Raw genomic sequence first — 20,228 nt, 5'->3', positions numbered from 1 at the left:
AACATCCTGCTTGAACACAGAGATGCTCGTGAGTGTTCATGGGGCAGAGCTGCTTTGGTCTCAAGTCAAACATCGACTGTGTCGTTTCACCTGATCTGAGCTGTGCTCAGCGAGGAAGGACATCCTCATAACCTCATCCCTCAGGGTGGAAGGAAGATTTTCAAAATCTCCTGAACCCCACAGGGGACAGGAGGCAAGGACAAGCTCCTGAGTCTCCTGCAAGATCAGAGGGGGGAGGGGCCCACCTGGAGGGGGGGGGGGGGTCCACCCACTCCTCCAGCTGCCAAACCCCCCACTGCCCTGCAAATCCCCAACTGTGGTGCATTAAAACTGAACATGAAGTGTGCATGTGGGGTTAATGTGGTTTGCCCTCAACTCATAAAAATCAAAATATATCTATAGAAGGTTTTTCATGGTCCAGGATGCTTCTGTACCCTGTGCATACACACTCTCAATTACAGTCTTTGCCGTTGGTCTCAGCAGCAGCTGACGACCCGCTGTGAGGCCCCACCTCACTGTAGGTGGAAACTGGAGAAAGACCTGAAGTCTCATCAGTATCTGGAGCCGCAGCTGGACTTTCTGGAGTTTCAACCTAGAATATAAACAATGGAAAAGTTATTTTCACTTCATATCTGCATGCATCTTTCATTGGATCATGTGTGTGTAACGAAATATCAGGGTAGTTAACAGTTCATCGTTGTACTGAGACAATCTTTCTGGCTCAAATTAACACAAGAATCATTTTCTTTGGTTTTTTTGGGACATGGTTTAAAGACAGGGCAAGTAATAAAGTATTTGTGTTTTGTTACTAAACTCATGATGATTTTAAGATGTGTTTACGTGAGTATTTATCGTCAGAGGCTATTTTCTCCCCCTCTTATTCTGACAACTGGCTCAATTCTTCTTCTTGTCCACAGTCTTCACATTTGAAAAAGCAAGGCAAATTGCAGGTTTATCTATTCCTGATTAGTTCATATTTGCCGAATCTCACACAGATGCCACATATAAAACATGACTTCAACAAGCACGCTGAAAGTGACTGCAGATTTGTCACATTTTCTTTGCAAAACTATAACTATACGTCCTCTGCATGAGGCTTTGGTTAAGTGGTTAAACTGATCTTTCCTGTGTCCTTCTCTATAGCTTAAAAACACCAGTCTCTCTGGAGTCATTTTCAGTGTTTGTATTTGACATTTTAACAAAAACTAAGATTCTGGGAGTGGTGAGCTGCCATTGTGCAATCCAAATCTTGTCATGTTTCCGAGGCTGTTTATCAACTGCTAAAAAAACAAATTTCAAATGAAGAAAGTGTGCTTTAATAAATATTTCATTGATACCATGTCAGTGAAGATTTTGAATAATAAAAAAAGAAAAAAAAAAACAGGCGTCCTGGTATTTAGATTCAAATGCTAATAGCTTTTTAATCACAACTGTCAACAATTGATGTTGGTTTCGAGCTGGAGGAAGTGGTCTGGGGACAGGGAGGTCCGGGCATCCCTGCCAAGACTGCTGCCCCGCGACCCGGTCCCGGATAAGCGGAAGAAAATGGATGGATAGATGGATGTTAACATTTATAGTGCATTCTTCTCCACAGACATGTTCAGGCCGAAGACTGGAATTTTTTTTTTTTCATTCAAACAACAAGTTTGTATCTTCGTTCTGAAACTTCAGTGTGTTTGGTGCAGCGAGGAGTCGGCACATGAGAGGAAGAAGCTGTCAGAACTGAATTTGCGGCCACATTTTAAAAGAACATCTCAGTAGAAATTGATTTCAATTTGTGCATGGTTGAGTCTATAAAAAAAGGACTAAAATGACCAAAATGAAGACTTCTGGTCATAATCAAAATTGAGATTATTTATCATGCAATTTGTTTTCTTTTTGTCTTGGTACATATCCAATTTCAATTTAATGCAGTCTGATCAGTTGGGCTCTGTTTCCGTGACAATGCTGCTCAGATCTAAAGAAAAGGCAACTTTTCAACAACGGCTTAAATGTTAGAGCTTTTTGAAAACGCTCTGATTTAACAGTTCTTCTGCACAGATGCACAAGTAGATGAACAGTAACAACAATGTTGCCTCCAGAGCGACATAACTTCCAGTCCAGATTCTAAAGGACTTGGTGCTTTTTGAGTCGACAGCCTCCATAATGACAGTCCAACTTGGTGACTGGTGGTCTGTCCATAAGATTGGTCTGTGTTCTCCCACTGTGAATGTTTATAGTGTGTTGTTCTCTACATGTGTACAAAAAGAAACAACAGCACTGAAAAAGTGGCAAGGCATGCCAGAAATATTATTTTCAGCATTCCTGCCAGTTCCGTAAAAACAGACTTGAACTGGCTCAATTCTTCTTCTAACCTCCAAAATGAGGATTCTGAGTTGCAGTGAAATGATGAAAGCAGCGCAACGTAACAGTTCAGGAGAGGTCAAATTCACTTTGCATCAATGTTGACTCAACACCAAGACTTCCTGTTACTGTTTCAAATGGAATTAATGTTTCATAATAAATTCCAGCTCCTGCTTTAAATTATAATTTAGAAAACTTTTCAATGCAAGTATTTGAACAGTTATCTCAACAGAGACATGAGTATGTTTTCCACTTCAGAAACACAGACAGCAAAGCCACAAACACACACAACCTGTTCCACAGTCTTCACATTTGAAAAAGCAAGGCAAATTGCAGGTTATCTATTCCTGATTAGTTCATATTTGCCGAATCTTCACACAACTGCCGGCCGCATATAAAACATGACTTCCACAAGCACAGCTGAAAGTGACTGCAGGTTTGTCGCATTTTCTTTGCAAACTATAACTATACTTCCTCTGCAGAGACTTGGTTAAGTGGTTAAACTGATCTTCCTGTGTCCTTCTCTACAGCTTAAACAAACACAAAGTCTCTCTGGAGTCATTTTCAATGTTTGTATTTGCCATTTAACAAAAAATAAGATTCTGGGAGTGGTGAGGTGCCGTTGGGCAGCACCTGTAGTGCCTTGCTCAGCGAGCCACACTGGTAACCTTTCAGCTGGGGATCGAACCTGTAAACTTACCTGTCTATCGAGCACTACAGTGTGAAACGTCACAAGCAGAAACATTACACAGCTTGAAAAGCCAAACTCACCATAAGGCGGCACATAGCAACAGGCAGATTGACAGGACACCGGTTTTCTGATGAGGTTCATCAAAAATCTCAAATAATCCAAAGAAGGTTGTTTGAGCACATGCGAGCAGCATGAGCAGCACATGAGGAAGTGACAGCAGGAGCACACAGCAGCAATAAAGAACAGAGACAAACACAGCTGTTGGAATGCTGAAAAGGTTTGCTGAAAAGCCATTCAAAGACAAGTGCAATGTCGTTTAGATTGTAAAAACCTGAAGCTTACCGTTGGAACTGCATAGACTGTGTTATCATGAGTCACACCGTGATCTGCAGCTGAAACAGGACATACAAGATGAGTTACTATAAAAAGTTCTTGTTTGACTTTATTGACCCTTTAATTCCCACAGTAGCATTTCTGCATCTTCTATCTAACCTGGCAAAAGCCAGATTGACATGTGCAGCAACGAATTGCTTCACATGTCAATCTGGGATTTCACTCGCAAATCCGTTCGGCGAAGGAGGGACTTGCTGTAGAATTTCATTGAACTGAAGGACACAGTGCACCCGCCTAACCATGTTTGGTTTCAGCCAATCGCTGCAAAGAAAAAACCTCTTGCTGATCGATTTTCAAAGACACAATAGAGAATTCATCCAAAAAAATATTTAATCACTGTTGGGACTTCCATTGTTTTCACTAGCCATGCTAATATTAGCCGTCCATCACTTCCTGCTTCCGTCAAAGCTTCATGTCCCTAAACGATGCGTGATTGGTCCGACCGAAAAAAGTTTGATCCCGAGCACATAGGCGTGAGCGGTACAAGATGGATTCTCGTGGTGTGTGAGAACAAATACTGCGAGAATTCAGCTTGCCTTCAAAGTTATCTTCTATCAACATCTTGGTGTTTTTTGTTCTGACCTGTCTGAGCAGTTCAAACTCCATAGAGGAGAAACTTGAGAAAAATGTCTGATGTTAACAATGCTAAGATGTGATACTAAAAATTATAGGACAAATGGACAACAATTTTTAAACTCATGTGTTATCACAGCTTACGTAAACTCCCTGAAATATAGGCTTTAGAATCAATGCAATGAATCAATACAACCTTTGAGTCAGAAAGATTCCCGTTTGCTGCTGTAAATGAAGCCTAATGGATACAACAGATCGACTTTGAGACAGAAATTAATTTCAATGCATAGAAAACTGCTGACACGACAGACTTGAACTTACTTCTCTTACGATACAAATAAGCTCCCAAAAATCCAACAACGATGAAAAGAGGCACAGACACTCCAACAGCAATCCAAGTGTTCTCATGATTCCTGTGCTGTACAGCATCTGTTAAGAAAAAACAAACATCAAATGAGGAAAGTCGTACTTTAATAAAACATTTCCATTGATACCATGTCAGTGAAGATAAAAAAAAAACAGGTGTCCTCGTATGTAGATTCAAATACTAACTTTTTTTAATCATAATTGTCAACATTTACAGTGCATACTTCTCTACAGACATGTTCAGGTCGCAGACTAGAATTTTTTATTTGTTTTTCATCCAAACAAAAAGTTTGTATCTTCGTTCAGTGTGAAACTTCAGTGTGTCTGGTGCAGAGATGAGTCGGCACATGAGAGAAAGAAGCTGTCAGAACTGAATTTGCGCTCACATTTATAAAGAACATCTCAGTAGAAATTGATTTCAATTTCTGCATGGTTGAGTCTATTAAAAAAAAGGACTAAAATTACCAAAATGAAGACTTCTGATCAGAATCAAAACTGAGAATATTTATCAAGCAATTTGTTTTCTGTCTGTTTTGGCACTTTATAATAAACTGCATCCAATTTCAATTTAAAGTAGTCTGATCAGGGCTCCGTTTATGTGACCATGCTGCTGAGATCCAAAGAAAAGGCAACTTTTTTTAACAACGGCTTCCATGTTAGAGCTTTTTGAAAACGCTCTAATTTAATATTTCTTCTGCACACATGCACAAGTAGCTGGACAGTAACAAAACCACTGCCTCCAGAGCGACATAACTTCCAGTCCAGATTCAAAAGGACTTGGTGCTTTTTGAGTTGGTACCCGACATAACACCATGCAGTCCAACTTGGTGGTCTGTCTATATGATTGTCCGTGTTCTCCCACTGTGAATGTTTATAGTGTGTTGTTCCTTTAAAGTTGAGAATTTTTCTATTTTCACAAAAACTTTCCCTTCTTCAAACTTCACAAGATCCAACCTGTGTGTTTACATTTGGTGCTGTCTCTTTCAGACCTACCGGTCAGCTGGGGGCAGACATGTTGAATATCCGTCCTGTCCTCAGTCGAGCTGACCTGGTTTCTGTGTTTACAGATCACTGTAACATTCCACAAGTAGACTTCCAGAGTAGAGCTGGAGTTTGTGATCTTTGATTGATTCCCTCCATCCTGATCACATTTTTGATCGATACATCTGAAAGTGCTGCTGATGTGAGAGTCGGCCGTGCTGCAGGTCAGAGTGACGTTACAGGAGTGTGAGCTGCTTGATACAGAGTTCACCTCCAGCTGGACGGGAGACACAACATCTGGAAGGACAGAGAGAAGTGTTAGAAATGTAAAAGCAGATGTTCTTGTTCAGTGTCTGAAATGTAACAAAACTCACCTTGAACTATGATGTTGTGTTGGACTAATGGGAAGTCACCCTTGAATGTTGTCAGTCGTCCAGTATAAACTCCACTGTCTGTTTCTTGTAGGTTCTTCAGTATCACAGAGTATTTCTTGTTGTCAGGGATATCAATCCTTCCAGTGTAAGCTGGAGAGATTTCTGATGTGCCATCACGACCAAATGTGACTAAACTCGAACTCTCTTCATCAAATTTCCATACAAATACAAAAAAGTTTTCGGTCACATTGTCGACTTCCAGAAGTACATCTTTGCCTTTCTGGACGAACACAGGAGGAACACTGGACTGGACTGTAAAACAGGAGATGAAGATTGCAGGTAATTTTGAACATGTTATATTGTTGATTCCAGTTCTGTGAAATTGATTTAGTTTCGTTAACCAACCCATCAAAGGACAAAGGCACACTCTACACACCATGTTGATTTTTCTTTCATTTGACTTTCAGTCCAAATGATCTCAACAGACAGTAAAGACCACATGGGGAAATTTGTCCCTTGTTTAATACATGGCATGAAGAATACAGATTAAAAGAGTTCAGAAGGAAAGGGGAAGATCGACAAAGCTGTACTTTATATCATGGCTGGTTAGTGTGAAGGTACTAAAGTTACAGGATAAACCATCTAAAAACCTGAGACCTCGCCAGACAGAAAGCTCAATCACAGAGTTAAACCATGGTAATCACGAAAAAAATACTGCTACTATATTCAACAAATTAAAGAGGGAAACTTTTGCTACATGAATTTATGAACCATTAGTACTTTATCTTAAAAAAAAAAAACAAAACAAGACCAACCAAATAAATAAACAAATCCATGTTGCCAACCTCAAGCTTTCTTCGAAAGGTCAAGAAAGCTGAAATGCCAGCGACATAGGTCCAAATATGTACAGAAGTTACAGGGATTATAGGCAGCGGCTCCACCATGGGTTGTTCCTGTAGAATTAATCTTTAACTTTTCTAATTATATTTTAGCTTTAAACTGAGACCAGAACTGAGATACTGACATTTTCTAACTGTACTCATTGTCTACTTTTAGAACCTGAAAAGTTTGCAGAAATGACATTTTTACCTCGAAGCAGAAAAAGCCAGAAAAGTGCAGCCTGCAGCATTGTGACAGATGGTCCAACTGTGAAGACTGTTTCCTCATTGTGGGTGAAAGAGAGCGAGCAGCCCCGCCTCAACATAACTGCTGTTCCAAATGAAGGGGTGTGAAATTCAAGAACAACCACTGGTAAATCACTTAATCACTGTTAAAATACCTTTCATTACTATCAGCAATAGTATTAAAGCCTTGAGGTGTTGAGAAGTTAAAATGCTCGATCGACTCCAATACAAACAGTCAGTTCCATTGATTATTTTAAAAAATGAGCTCTGAGGCTCTAATTTGACGGCGCAACTTGGCGATGATCACCGGCGGAGGCAGCGCATTCCTATTTTCGACAGGCGCAGAAGAGGGTTTCTGACCGGTCTGCTGCACTTGCGCCGAGATGGGCGTGGCAGCGCACCAGGGGGAGGGGTCGACAGAATCAGCTGGGCGCAGTGAGAATTTAGTGCAGAAGGTGTGAGCAGGCAGGGGAGGAGGATCTGATGACACTGACAGCTTGTCAATGTCATGAATACACAGAATCACTCATGAAGCACATAATTGTTTTTATTATCTTCTTTAGCACTGGAACAGCCAAAATGGTCTGACAGACCGTTTGGGTTTTTGGAATTCAAATAAATCTGTTAAAACTAATTTCCCTGTCCTCTAATTATTTGACTTTTCCTAAATATGTGTCTTGTATGTTTTTCTGAAGCAAATAAGGTCCTAACAATGACACAAATAATATTACAAAGCATTTATACCTCCAAAGGCCAACAGCTCACAGACTGCTGATAAAAAAAGCACTTCACAGGGCTTTTTTTTCTGCTATTGATTTGTTTTGGTTCATGCCGCATCTGAACAGGGAGCTAGCTCTGACAGCAGACAATCAGACAGACGGTCAAAAATATCAACCAAATCCCAAAAGAAAGACAATAAAAACAGGCATAAATAAGATATAAGGTGGGAGAAGCTTTAGCAATGATACAGGAGGTCAGTGAGGGGGAATCGGATGGCGGAGACGTGTCGGACATCAGCGATCTTGACTGGAGTAAAGAGGAGGAACGTTCTGAATCAGAGTCAGAACAGGCACATGCCAAACAGCGAAACAAATTTAATCCTGCTGCCCCAAAAATGCCCGATCGACCTCCAGCTGCTGTACAGTCCAGCGCAGAACCTGCAGTGGCGCATGAAGCGCTCACGCGTCACCTCCAGGTAGAGAATTACTGTAGGCTACTGTCAGTTTACAACTAAATAATTATAACATAAAATGGTGTAAAAAAAATAAACTAAAGTAATAAAATTAAACAACAGTGAACACGGTAGTTGACAGCAGGAACACTGGCCCAGCGACTCCAGAGGTGCCAGTTACAGATTCAGGTAAAATATTATATCCTCCATCAAAGTACAGCAAACCATGTATTTTTCGTTTCCAAAAATTAATTTTAGAACTAACATATTTTCTAAATAAAAACCTTTGTCCTGTCGAGCCTGTAGTCCCAGAATCAAATGAGCAGAGTCAGGACGGTACCGTGTGGGAAGTTGTCCGTCCTGGTGCGCAGCCGGGGAGACTTATTTTACTAATTTTAATATGCTTTTGATTATTATTGACGGTTAATAATACAACTTTTTTATGTGTGTTGGTGTGTGTGTGCATGTTTATCAGGGACACGAGTGCAAGGAGTGTCAGTGAGAGGCAACGATGCGCAAATGCGCACTGTAAAAAGTTAAATAAATTTTGAAACCTAATTTGAGGCATTGAAAAAGCAGACGTGAGGCATTAAAAGGTTTGCCGATCCTCTTGACTTAATATTTTGTTTATTTATCTTATTTTCGCGCTAGGTTTCGACCGCTGTCGATCTTCCTCAGGCAAAGAACCAACAACAAAAAAACACAAAAAAAAAAGAGAAAGAAAGAAAGAAAAGACAAAAGAAAAACAAACCACACGCGAAAATGGTTTCAAGTGGGTCAATGTACAATTCGGCCGGGCCCAGAGAAGGATACGTTGTCTCTACAGAGTTGTGACACCAACTCTGTCATCATGAATGAGTCGAAAATGAGGGACTCTCCGCTTTGCGTCGCCTCATTCATGCATGAACAGTCTCTATTTTGTGCTCGGAAGATCTCTCAGGTCATTTTGAACCGGCTTAAAGAAAATCCTTCATATGGAGAATCAGTCCGTTTGTCACTAGAGCTGACCAACACACTCCACGCAATGACAGCGGCTTCATTCAGTTGACTGATCTGATTAAAAAAATAAAATGAACATATTGCAGGCGCGGAAACTATGTGGATCCCGCACGGCTGCATATGCATGCGTTGAACAGCGTAAAAAGCAGGTGAATCATAATTTCTACCTGTGATTTTGAGGAGGAAACCCACACGATGTCAGAAGTTATTTCACACCATCGGATGAAAACACGGTTCGGACAGTCTTGGGCAGGCTCTTAGTGTGTTTTATTGATCTTGCATCTTGTCATGACGCATTTGCTACAGCCATGCACCTGTCAGTTTGCCTTGTCTTTCTTTGTGAATGAATAGTGCCGTGCGTAAAAGCGGGCACTGTATGTAAAGACCTCGGCGGAGCCGATCGGCGCTCTGAAAGAAGCATGAGCCTGTAAATGTGTCTGCATTGTTATTTCATTTGTCTAGTTCCCCAAGCTCTTCAAGAGATTATTTATTTTAAAATACCTTCATATACATTGTTGCTTCACTATGGTTTAGTATTGAGGCCAGGACATAAAATGTTGTTCATCATGTTGATGAAGCAGTGTCCTTTGCTGCAGTGCATTTGAAAAAAAGGAGAGGTGTTCATTTGATTGGTCAAATTACTCTCAGCTGGGTTAAACCCACTTTCTCTCCTCCCTCTTGCGCCACCTGCGCCAGTGGGCGGGATGGAGGCGTGACTGCGCCTGGTTCACGAAATTAGGACAATTTTCTGGACACGCCCCACTGACTTTATCTGCCGACGGCGCACTTTGCGCTTCGCTGACAGCGGGCGGACTCGGCGCAGTCTACGAAGCTACGAGGCTACATACAGACTTTGTAGGGAAAGGGAAAATATGTTTTTATTTGTGTGCATCATAACTCTTAAAGATACATTTGGGAAAGCACAAAGAATTACAGGTGCCAATCACTCAGCGCAGCTGCACAGCGGAGCTGGGTGAGTCTACTTAGGACTGCTGGTTCAGTTGTCATCAGATCGATGTCCTCTGAAATGATTCCCTGTAATTCCTATCACACACATGGCATTCCGGCCATCCCAGACGAAGGATAATCATTTATGAGAGAATGGTGGCGACATCTGCTATCTGCTCCGTCCTCCGCTCTGCTTCACGTGTTGCCAGCATTCTACCCCCCTCCAAAGGCCGCTATGGTCAGCCAGACTGTCATATGCAGTGTTTTTGCGCAGGAGCACACCAACAGGTTGCTTTTCTGTAATCTAATGCATTAGAAATTAAGGTAAAGAAACAAAATATTAAATCAAGTGGATCAGCAAAACTTCTGCCTCATATCTGCTTTATTAATGCCTCAAATCAGGTTTTAAAATGTATTGAACTTTTACAGTGCGCATTTGCGCAGCGTACCTCTCACTCACACTCCGCGCACTCGTTTCCCTGATACACACGCACACACACGCCAACACACACAAAATAGTTGTATTATTAACTGTCAATAATAATCAAGAACATATTAAAATTAGTAAAATAAGTCTCCCCGGTTGCGCACCAGGACGGACACCACACCGACCTGTCCTCACCCTGCTCATTTTATTCTGGGACTGCAGGCTCGACAGGACAAAGGTATTTATTCAGAAAATATGTTCGTTCTAAAGTTAATTTTTGGAAACGAAAAATACATGGTTTGCTGTACTTTAATGGAGGATATAATATTTTACCTGAATCTGTAACTGGCACATCTGGAGACGCTGCAGTGCCCCTGCTGTCAATACCGTGTTCACTGTTGTGCTCAGATTTATTACATTAGTTTAAATAATAATAATAATAATAATAATAATAATAATAATAATAATAATAATAATAATAATAATAATAATAATAATAATTTTACACCATTTTATGTTATTATTATTTAGTTGTAAACTGACAGCAGCTTACAGTAATTCTCTACCTGGAGGTGACGCGTGAGCGCTTCATGCGCCACTGCAGGTTCTACGCTGGACTGTACAGCAGCTGGAGGTCGGTCGGGTATTTTTGGGGCAGCAGCATTATATTTGTTTCGCTGTTTGGCCCGCTACTGTTCTGACTCTGATTCAGAACATTCCTCCTCTTCACTCCAGTCAAGATCGCTGATGTCCGACACGTCTCCGCCATCCGATTCCCCCTCACTGACCTCCTGTATCATTGCTAAAGCTTCTTCCACCTTATATCTCTTATTTATGCCTGTTTTTACTATCTTTCTTTTGGGATTTGCTTGATATTTTTGGCCATCTGTCTGATTGTCTGCTGTCAGAGCTAGCCCCCTGTTCAGATGCGCGCATGAACCAAAACAAATCAATCGCAGAAGAAAAAAAAAAGCCCCGTGAATAGGAGTGTAACGGTATTTGTATTCGTCGCGTACCGTCACGGTACGGGAGTCACGGTTCGGCACACACAATCACACGACGAATAAACCAGTGAGTAAAAAAAAAAAAAAAATCCAACCTTAAATGACGGTAATGAGCCTAAAAGCTGCCGGCAACCACCATTATCACAGAAGAAGAAGAAGTAGAACAAGCAGGTCCAAACATGAACAAACAAAGATGAAAGTACAAGCGGAATGAGAGCTGCAGCGTGTGGCGGAGCGGATTAAACGGGAGAGTATTTGTTCCGCGTGCGTTCCCTCATACGGAGTGACTTGTGACGTGCCAGTAAACGGGAAGCAGCACAGTCAAAAAACCAGCAGAGAACGCCACGGTGGTGGGAAAACACTTTTTTAATACAAAACCCCTACATAAAAAACATTGGAGAGGCGAGATGGAACCAAATCGCGCAACAGCGAGTTGTATAAAGAGCTCTATAGCAGAATACAAGCGATCGCCGGCTGGTGTTATGGATTAACTGGTTCCCGTGTTAACGAATGACAGCGGAGGTCTGTGTAAACACATGCTGATTACAGCAGTTGTTAAAGTAAGACTCACAAAAGACTTTAAACGTATACACTCACTGTAACTGTCGATAACCGACGTTCGCCAGAACGACTAGATGTTTCAGTCATTATTGGTCACAAGTTAACACGGGCACCAGTTAATTCGAAACATCGGCATGCGGCGCAGAGCTCACACCAAGACGTGCTGCTCCGCACGGCAGTGCTGCGGTCAGGGGAGCAGCCGCTCCTTCAGCAGCATATCATGGAGATTTTGGGACATTATTTGAGCAGATATCAGCAGATAAAAACTCTCTGCTTGGCGCTGAGGACTGCTGCTGCAGAGAGGAAGACCTGCAAGTTCCTCGTGAGACTTTATGCGCATGGATGCTTTGTATGCTGTACATGAATACACTCGCGTTTAATACTATTGTTTACAATCGGATTGAAAAAACACCATGCAAACTGGGCCAGTAATGTGTCGCATGGGAAAGCTTGGGAAAAATGTTCTGGTACATTTGTGAGCTTTTTTTACTTTTTCCCCACTGTACCGAAAAACGTACCGAACCGTGACCCTTACACCGAGGTACGTACCTCCCGTGGCTTTTGTGTACCGTTACACCCCTACCCGTGAAGTGCATCTTTTTAATCAGTCTAATAATAATAATAATAATAATAATAATAATAAATAAATAAATAAATAAATAAATAATAAGTCTCACAGACCACTGTTGGCCTTTGGAGGTATAAATGCTTTGTAATATTATCTGTGTTATTGTTAGGACCTTATTTGCTTCAGAAAAACATACAAGACACATATTTAGGAAAAGTCAAAGAACTAGAGGACAGGGGAATTATTTTTAACAGATTTATTTGAATTCTAAAAACCCAAATGGTCTGTCAGATCGTCTTGGATGTTCTAGTGCTAAAGAAGATAATAAAAACAATTATGTGGTTCATGAGTGATTTTGTGTATCTTTCATGACACTGACAAGCTGAAACCCTGCCTCTGAGGTTTTCTCAGACAAATTATCATCAGATCCTCCTCCCCAGCCTGCTCACACCTTCCGCAATAAACTCTCACTGCGCCCAGCTGATTCTGTCGAGCCCTCCCCCTGGTGCGCCGCCACGCCCATCTCGGCGCAAGTGCAGCAGACCGGTCAGAAACCCTCTTCTGTGCCTGTCGAAAATAGGAATGCGCTGCCTCCGCCGGTGATCATCGCCAAGTTGCGCCGTCAAATTAGAGCCTAAAGTGTTCAGTGTTCAGTCTTGAGTTGAAGATGTCAGTGTCCTGCTGTGACCGTCCTTCTCAGTTCAAGCAGTCGCTTCATTCGCTTCAGATTTGTTCTTCTGTGCTCTGTTAACCTCAGCGTAAAGTGTCTCTGGCTGGCACTTGTTTCTGGGTGTGTCGGTCGTGGTCGGCGCCAGAGGAAACTGCACCGTGGCGTAGGTGGATGTTGGAGAGCAACCTGAAGCTCCATCTCCAGAGTTTTGTCCAGGATTGACACCCTGGGATTAAATCAAAGAATCGTGTTATAAGAAAAACAAATAGAGGGTAGGAAGGGTTTTTTTTTTTTTGAGAAATACATTGAAACTATATTCTGACTTACTTCAGGAAATGTATATTCTGTTACACCTGCTGCTCTTCGACCTGTGAGACAATCAAAGACAGAACAGAATATATTTACATCAAAGGTAAATGTGAAATATATATGTATTCAAAGAGTTTTTGCAATAAACTCAGAAACTTGCACTTTACATATTCCATTTCTGTACCAGGAGGCTGCAGTCTATATATCCTATTGTGCTGTATATACCCGCATATTTTCTATTCCTATAGTGGATAAGCATAACTATTTGAGAGGCTTATTCAAAACCACTGTGTATCTTTCACATTGATCCAGTAGATCTACACCCTTGAAAAGCAGCAGAGTTCTTATTTGCAGTCAGATTTTCATATTCTGTTAAACTTTGTCCACGATGAAGGGAAGATATTTGTCATGTTTACAGACAGGAAACACTCCAGCGGTTGGGATTTTGTTAAAACAAGGATGTCCAACACTTCAGTGTGTGTTGAGATGTGAGTCAGATGAATAACAATTGATCCAGATTACAGACACACATAATTTGAACAGAGTTGTAACAAGTGTTAAAACAAATTGATTCAGGCTAATCAGTAGATATGTTACTCTGTATTAAATGGACTAATGCTGAGAAGATGGAGGTTTGTTTACAACATGTCAATCTGGTGAAATTAAGAAGATTGATGATTTTACTTTGTTTGATTTTTTTGTCCACTTACATAAAATCATGCAAATTCGCTGGTTTCCTACAACAACAGTGCATCCTTAGTATTCATTCGGAAAATGAGATAGGATAAAAATTGAAACATGAAGTCCAGATTTAGGTAGGCAGTCTTATGTTGGCTATCTCTGCCCCTATTGATGTCAGTCAATCGTCTAAAATCAATAAATCATTGGTTTTTCCTGTTGTTGGAGGAAGAACTTCACCTTTACTTCATCGGAACCAGATACCAGTTAGTTCTGTTTGTAAACAGGGTCTAAACCTCCTGTGAAAACTCCCGTGAACCCTTTTGAAAATGTGTTATTTGCAAATGAAAAAATCATGGCAAATTCATGGAAAGACTTACATTTTCTACAAATGAGGGCAACAGTCACAGCCCCTGTCAAGATGCAGATGGCAGCACAGATGACACCAATGATCACAAATGTGATCGATCCATTTGAATCTGTAATGAAACGAAAAGATTGTCAACGTGTGCTTAACAGGCGATTCAGAGATTTTCCCTTCATGACGTCATGCGTGGAAACAACCGCTCCATCTCCTCGTGGAGCGCCGCCGGACTGACAGACTGAATACATTCTTCATAATATGAAAAACCATAACGGTTCTCCTTACAGTTAACAGCAGCTTAGCTATTTGGTACTAACTGTAACAACACATGTGACCAGACTAACTAACATATTCGGACATATACGGAATACTTTCCGCTGACGTCTCCTTCTGGGTCAGATTGTGGTTGAACAACAGCTTAACTCCAAGCCAGAGCCATAAATCCACTGTAAACATCAGTGCCCGGTAACTCCAGTAAAAGCCACAGCTGCCAGATCGCAAGCTCAAACACAAGCATCTCTGTGGAAAGTCATGTTAAAACCATAAAACTATATATGTGTAATAAAGAGCACATCATAAGCACACAGCTGCACTGAATAAACAAAGAAAAAAGGAAGCAGAAACGACTTCCTCTATTGGGGGGCAACACACACGGTGTAAGCGTGGACGGACACAACTGAGTGTACAGAGGACATTAGATGACCTGAAATTTAGGATGAGGGCTGGATTTGGGGCAAAACATTTTGAATACAGTGTTGTTTGACGTCTGACACTGAAATTGTTGAAAAACTATAATATAGGACCTTAAAATGTCATGAAAGTGTGAAGTTTCTGGTTCCTTTCTGCCTTCACATGTCAACTTCTTTGTCAGTTATACTGAATCTTAAAGGAATCTTTTCCTCTCCACTGTCACCACTGTTGACTCCTTTTATTCATTTTTGTCTGATGAAAAATGAGTTCACATTTGCCATGCTGTTACTGTTTGTGTGAAAAACACTCATTCCCTGTGACTGTCATGTTTAACACAGCTTACGTGAAGGTAATCTGACTTTTACAGTGACCATCACATTAAATTTAAATATCAATATCTTCTCATTGTGCCAGACATCTTTTATTTTCTTCTCACCCTTTGTTCCACAGTAGGATGTGGTGTCCAGCTTGTGCTGTTTGGAGCTCACTTGATTGCTATAATTACAAACGATGAAATGTTGCAGCCGGTAGACTTTCATGGAGGGAATGTTGTTGTCTCCTGGCTGCAGTTCGTCCACGACGGAGCAGTTTTGCATGTCACATATGAAAGTGCTGCGAATGTGAGAGTCCGCTGTACTGCAGGTCACAGCGAGGTTACAGTCGGGGTCGGAGGTGCCGTTCACCGTCAGGGTGATGTTGGGCACTTCATCTGGAGAGAGCGGAAACAACGTCATGTGAAGGATTCTGAATCAGGTCTCTATGCTGCATCAAATGAAATAAAACATTCATCCATCAAACACCTACCTTGGACTATAATGTTGTAAACAGCAACAGCGTCGTCCTCTTCTCCACTCACAAGTCCAGTGTAGGTTCCAGTGTTATTGTGTTTCACTTTCCTCAACAGCAGTGAGTAGTTCTGGAAAATCTCTGAATTTTCCTTAAACTTGCCAAATAAAGATGGTTTATTATCATGAGTAACCTTTGCTACTTTAACTTCTTTCTCGAGTTGATGGTTTTTAAATTTCCACAAGAAATCAAAGCTTTCGCTGAGTTTAACAGATGTGTTCAAATCCAGAAGTAAGTCTTCTCCAAGTTTCACAAATTTATCTTCAGATCCTGAAAGAGCATTAAAAATTAATTAAAGCAAAACACTGTTAATAAAGCTGTTTACTAACATTAACATGACAATTTCTTCTTTAATGATTCATTCATAATGTTACAATATCTGACCTCCGTAGGATTTAGAACAGATCAAGAAATCAAACTTTGTGCAGCCTCCTCTGACCCTGCAGGTCATTCCTTACATGTATCTTTCAGCTCAACCTGATAAGATCCCAGATAAAACATGCTGAACTGCATCCTCATTCATTTGCATGTATTTATGTAGAAATAATTGTAGGAGAATGAGACCTTGTTTGCATGAGAATGATTTGACAGGAGCTGTCTCACTAATATTCCTAACATGCCCAGAAATGGCCGTGTTGTATTTGGCTCTGTGTAAATGAAGCTGAATTGAATTCCTGTGTTCATCTGATGTTGGAGTGATTGGATCAAGCATCGTGAACATGCAGACAATCAAACCGGAAACAATCTCACTCTCAGGTGAGAAATGTAACCATTACAACACTCTGTGGCCCCATCATATTGTAAAATATCGCAAGACCTGTTTTTAAAAACTTTGTAAAAAAAAAAAGAAAAACTTTTATCTGAGCTCAGATATGATTTTTGCAGCCATAATTATTTCTCCAAAATGCTTTCCATGAAAATTCTCTATCTCAATTTTATGATGTTTTGGGCAAACATTTCGGACAAAATTCTACATTGTTTAGTATTTGACAATCAAAGTGACTGTCTGTGTTTAGATTGAGTTTACGTGGTGAGAGAAAATAATAATAATAATAATAATGCATTGGTTTTATATAGCGCTTTTCAGGACACTCAACATTGCATTATTCATTCTCTCCATACTGGGTGGTGGTAAGCTGCTGCTGTAGCCACAGCTGCCCTGGGGCAGACTGACGGAAGCGAGGCTGCCAATCTGCGCCATCAGCCCCTCCGACCACCACCAACCATTCACTCTCACAACTTTCATACTAGGCAAGGTGGGTGAAGTGTCTTGCCCAAGGACACAACAACAGTTTTACGCCTGCGGGAGCGGGGATCGAACCGCCAACCTTCCAGTTATAAGACGACCCGCTCTACCAACTGAGCTACTGTCGCCCCAAACTGAGCTACTGTCGCCCCTCTAACAAAACATTTCCATCTCAAACTGACATCAGTTTCATTTTTTTCTAATTTCCATTGATAACACAGTGACAGTGTCACAGTGGAGCACTTCTGTGGAGGAAAAATGTAATATTTTACCTTGTGACTGACAGATTCTCAGCAGGAAACCCATGAAAAGAAGTACGTGAGCCTCCATGATTCATTTGAGCTCGAGACAAGAGGAAGTTGTTGTCAGAGTTTCTTCACCTCTTGAAACTTCCTACAATGTCTGTCTTTTTTTTTTTTTTTTTTTTTCAATAGAAATCTGTTGCAGTGGGTTTTTTTTTGCATTGTGCCCCTTAATTTTATTCTCATTGCGATTTCCAGTGAGGGAGGATATTCTGTCACTGGTATATGTGAAGTGACATTTGGAGGGCTGTATTTGTCACTGTGGTAGAAACACAACACACTTTTTATCATGTGTTTTACTGTCATGTCGCTGTTTCCCTTCTGATCTGTCTCCTCCCTCTGCAGCTGAGTGCATTTTCTTCGAAGGTCGAGAAATACTGTCGCTGAGGTTTTAAAAAGAGAGGAGAGAGTATTTAGTTTACAAATGTGGTGAACATTTAAACAGCTTTCCAACAGTACAGGGCATGTTTCCAGTAAGTATTGTGACCAAAAAAGGACTAAACACAGATTCACCACATTTCTGCCATGATCTGGTTTTAAACACAGCACAGTAAGCAGGGCTTAAATTAATCTAAAGCTTTCTGGTTTGTGGCAAAATGATCATTTTGTTTACCAAGCATGGACAAAAAGAGTTTACAAAGCCATTAAATACCATGTGACATTCAATAATCAGCTTTATTAAAGCACTTTTTTGTTTTTTAATCAACTCTCTGGCTGCCATAACACTACTGAATCTCCGTGTTAATAAAGAAACAAATACATTACATCTCCACCATATTCATATCCATCTCACCCAGCCTTGTTTCATTCCATGTGACTTTTCAAACGTCACTTTCCTACTTTCACATTCCCACCTCTGTACACTCCCCTCAGCAGCAAACATCTTACACACCTTACACTAACTCTGTCGTCTAGACACAAGCCTAACAAAAAGTTCATGAAGCTTTTACAAACAAAAAAGTGCTGTTAACAGTGTTAGTACCTCAAATATAAACAGAAAACTTCTATTTCTCACTTTAAAAGTGCAAACTGCAAAAGACCGAATGGACTTATACGTCCATGCATATACAGTAGCTGTCTCGATTATCCAGAGGCATCATTTCATTTGTCAGCTCACTTAAAGCCCAAATGAAACGAGCTTCAAGTTACATGATTTCCAGTGTATGGTTTTTTTTTTTGTTTTTTTTTGCTTCTAATTTGTTCAAGGTGCCATTTCTACATCATAAGGGCGAAAAATATGTTCTGAAATAGGCAATCGAACATATATAAACCATTTAGAGAAACAGCATATAAAACTCCTGGAAGACCGTGTTCAGTCTGGAGTTTGTCTACATTCATATCTGAGTGCTACATGACATTCATGACAGTATTTCCAAAGTTAAAGGAATACTCCACCCAAAAAACGATTTGGCCTCATTTTCTACTCACCCTCATGCTGAGAAACACTCTGGAGCACTTTTTTGACGTTTCAAATGCAGTTTGAGATGTTTGGGGATTTTCGTTGTCAACAAACAGGGACCGACAGAGCCCGACAGAAAAAATGGTCCATAAAATCCACAGAACGTTCCCATTTTCCTTCATACTGCTCGTCCGCTGTAATCCAAGTGTCCTGAGCGCGTAACGTCCATAATTAATTCTTAACGAGGTCATTTAGTACATTTTAAGAACCCAAACAGGGCGCTTTCATACAGCTCCATTGCAAGTCTGCGCGCGCACCCTGAACTACGGAAGCCGCGGCAGACCAAGCCAGACGCTTACGCGCTTTCAGCGACTACTTTTCTAAATTGCAACCGTAGAAGAAGAAGTTCCGCTGTATATATTCTGCTGTGAGTAACCGAGCTGTGGACAATCACAAAAGTGATTGGCTACTGTTTTAAAGCTTTGAATTCGGTGTCCTGCTGAAAGGGCACAAGCGTGTTGCTTGGTCTGCCGCGGCTTCCGTAGTTCAGGGTGCGCGTGCAGACATGCAATGGAGCTGTATGAGAGTGCCCTGTTTGGGCTCTTAAAATGTACTAAATGACCTCGTTAAGAATTAATTATGGACGTTACGCACTCAGGACACTTGGATTACAGCGGACGAGCAGTATGAAGGAAAATGGGAACGTTCTGTGGATTTTATGGACCATTTTTTCTGTCGGGCTCTGTCGGTCCCTGTTTGTTGACAACGAAAATCCCCAAACATCTCAAACTGCATTTGAAACGTCAAAAAAGTGCTCCAGAGTGTTTCTCAGCATGAGGGTGAGTAGAAAATGAGGCCAAATCGTTTTTTGGGTGGAGTATTCCTTTAAGACAAAACATCCCGGATGCATTGACATTCGCACTCCCCCGACGGTTTCCTGTTGCAGAAGTAAACCGCTATCGAACCGCTGAAAGGAAGTTAAGCATGGGGGGTTGAGCGGCTGAGGAACTGCCAAAACTCTCAGCCTTGAGAGTTTTTAACAGTTTAATAGCGGAAAGCAAGAGTGGTAGTTCGTGTGGATGTGTCATATTACATGAATCGTGAACTGGGTGGATGTCCTCTGCTCACCCAGTCATGATCTCCATTCACGCCCCCCAACCTGCTTCTCCTCCACCATGTAAATGTTTAAATATACAGTGGT

At 41.1% G+C, this 20,228-nt stretch overlaps 2 protein-coding genes across 5 annotated transcripts in view; both read right to left on the bottom strand.

The window, feature by feature from the left end:
* The window catches only part of LOC115404883 (SLAM family member 5-like), an 83,636-nt gene extending 76,463 nt beyond the window's left edge, over nt 1–7,173 (bottom strand). For 3 of the 4 annotated variants that reach the window (XM_030114233.1, XM_030114237.1, XM_030114238.1), the window contains exon 1: nt 6,811–7,173. In XM_030114233.1, coding sequence (XP_029970093.1) covers nt 6,811–6,925 — 115 coding nt within the window. In that variant the 5' untranslated portion in view covers nt 6,926–7,173. Of the gene's footprint in view, nt 1–3,376; nt 3,427–4,321; nt 4,430–5,359; nt 5,645–5,721; nt 6,034–6,810 lie in introns of all 4 variants that reach the window. The other variant, XM_030114239.1, reaches the window with a different exon arrangement.
* Nucleotides 7,174–13,055: 5,882 nt separating this feature from the next.
* On the bottom strand, nt 13,056–17,687 carry LOC115404895 (uncharacterized). Its single transcript, XM_030114249.1, has 6 exons — nt 17,599–17,687; nt 16,039–16,350; nt 15,671–15,943; nt 14,561–14,659; nt 13,521–13,561; nt 13,056–13,419 (listed from the first exon to the last, which is right to left on the bottom strand). Exons 1-6 carry the CDS (start codon nt 17,654–17,656, stop codon nt 13,225–13,227), a joined length of 978 nt encoding a protein of 325 aa, XP_029970109.1. The 5' UTR covers nt 17,657–17,687; the 3' UTR covers nt 13,056–13,224.
* Nucleotides 17,688–20,228: the final 2,541 nt, after the last annotated feature.

Source organism: Salarias fasciatus, chromosome 18 (genome assembly GCF_902148845.1).
Source record: "Salarias fasciatus chromosome 18, fSalaFa1.1, whole genome shotgun sequence".
NCBI classification, from domain to species: Eukaryota; Metazoa; Chordata; class Actinopteri; order Blenniiformes; family Blenniidae; genus Salarias; species Salarias fasciatus.
The sequence above is the reverse complement of the archived record's forward strand: the minus strand, read 5'-3'. Positions and strand labels throughout refer to the sequence as shown.

Bases quoted from the DNA above. Each gene is read 5' to 3' on its own strand.
- LOC115404895 (XM_030114249.1), bottom strand. From the start codon at position 17,656: ATGGAGGCTCACGTACTTCTTTTCATGGGTTTCCTGCTGAGAATCTGT. The intron at 14,660-15,670 runs GTGAGAAGAAAA...GTTTCATTACAG, and splicing joins ATCCTACTGTGGAACAAAGG to ATTCAAATGGATCGATCACA. The intron at 13,420-13,520 runs GTAAGTCAGAAT...ATTTAATCCCAG, and splicing joins CAGAATATACATTTCCTGAA to GGTGTCAATCCTGGACAAAA.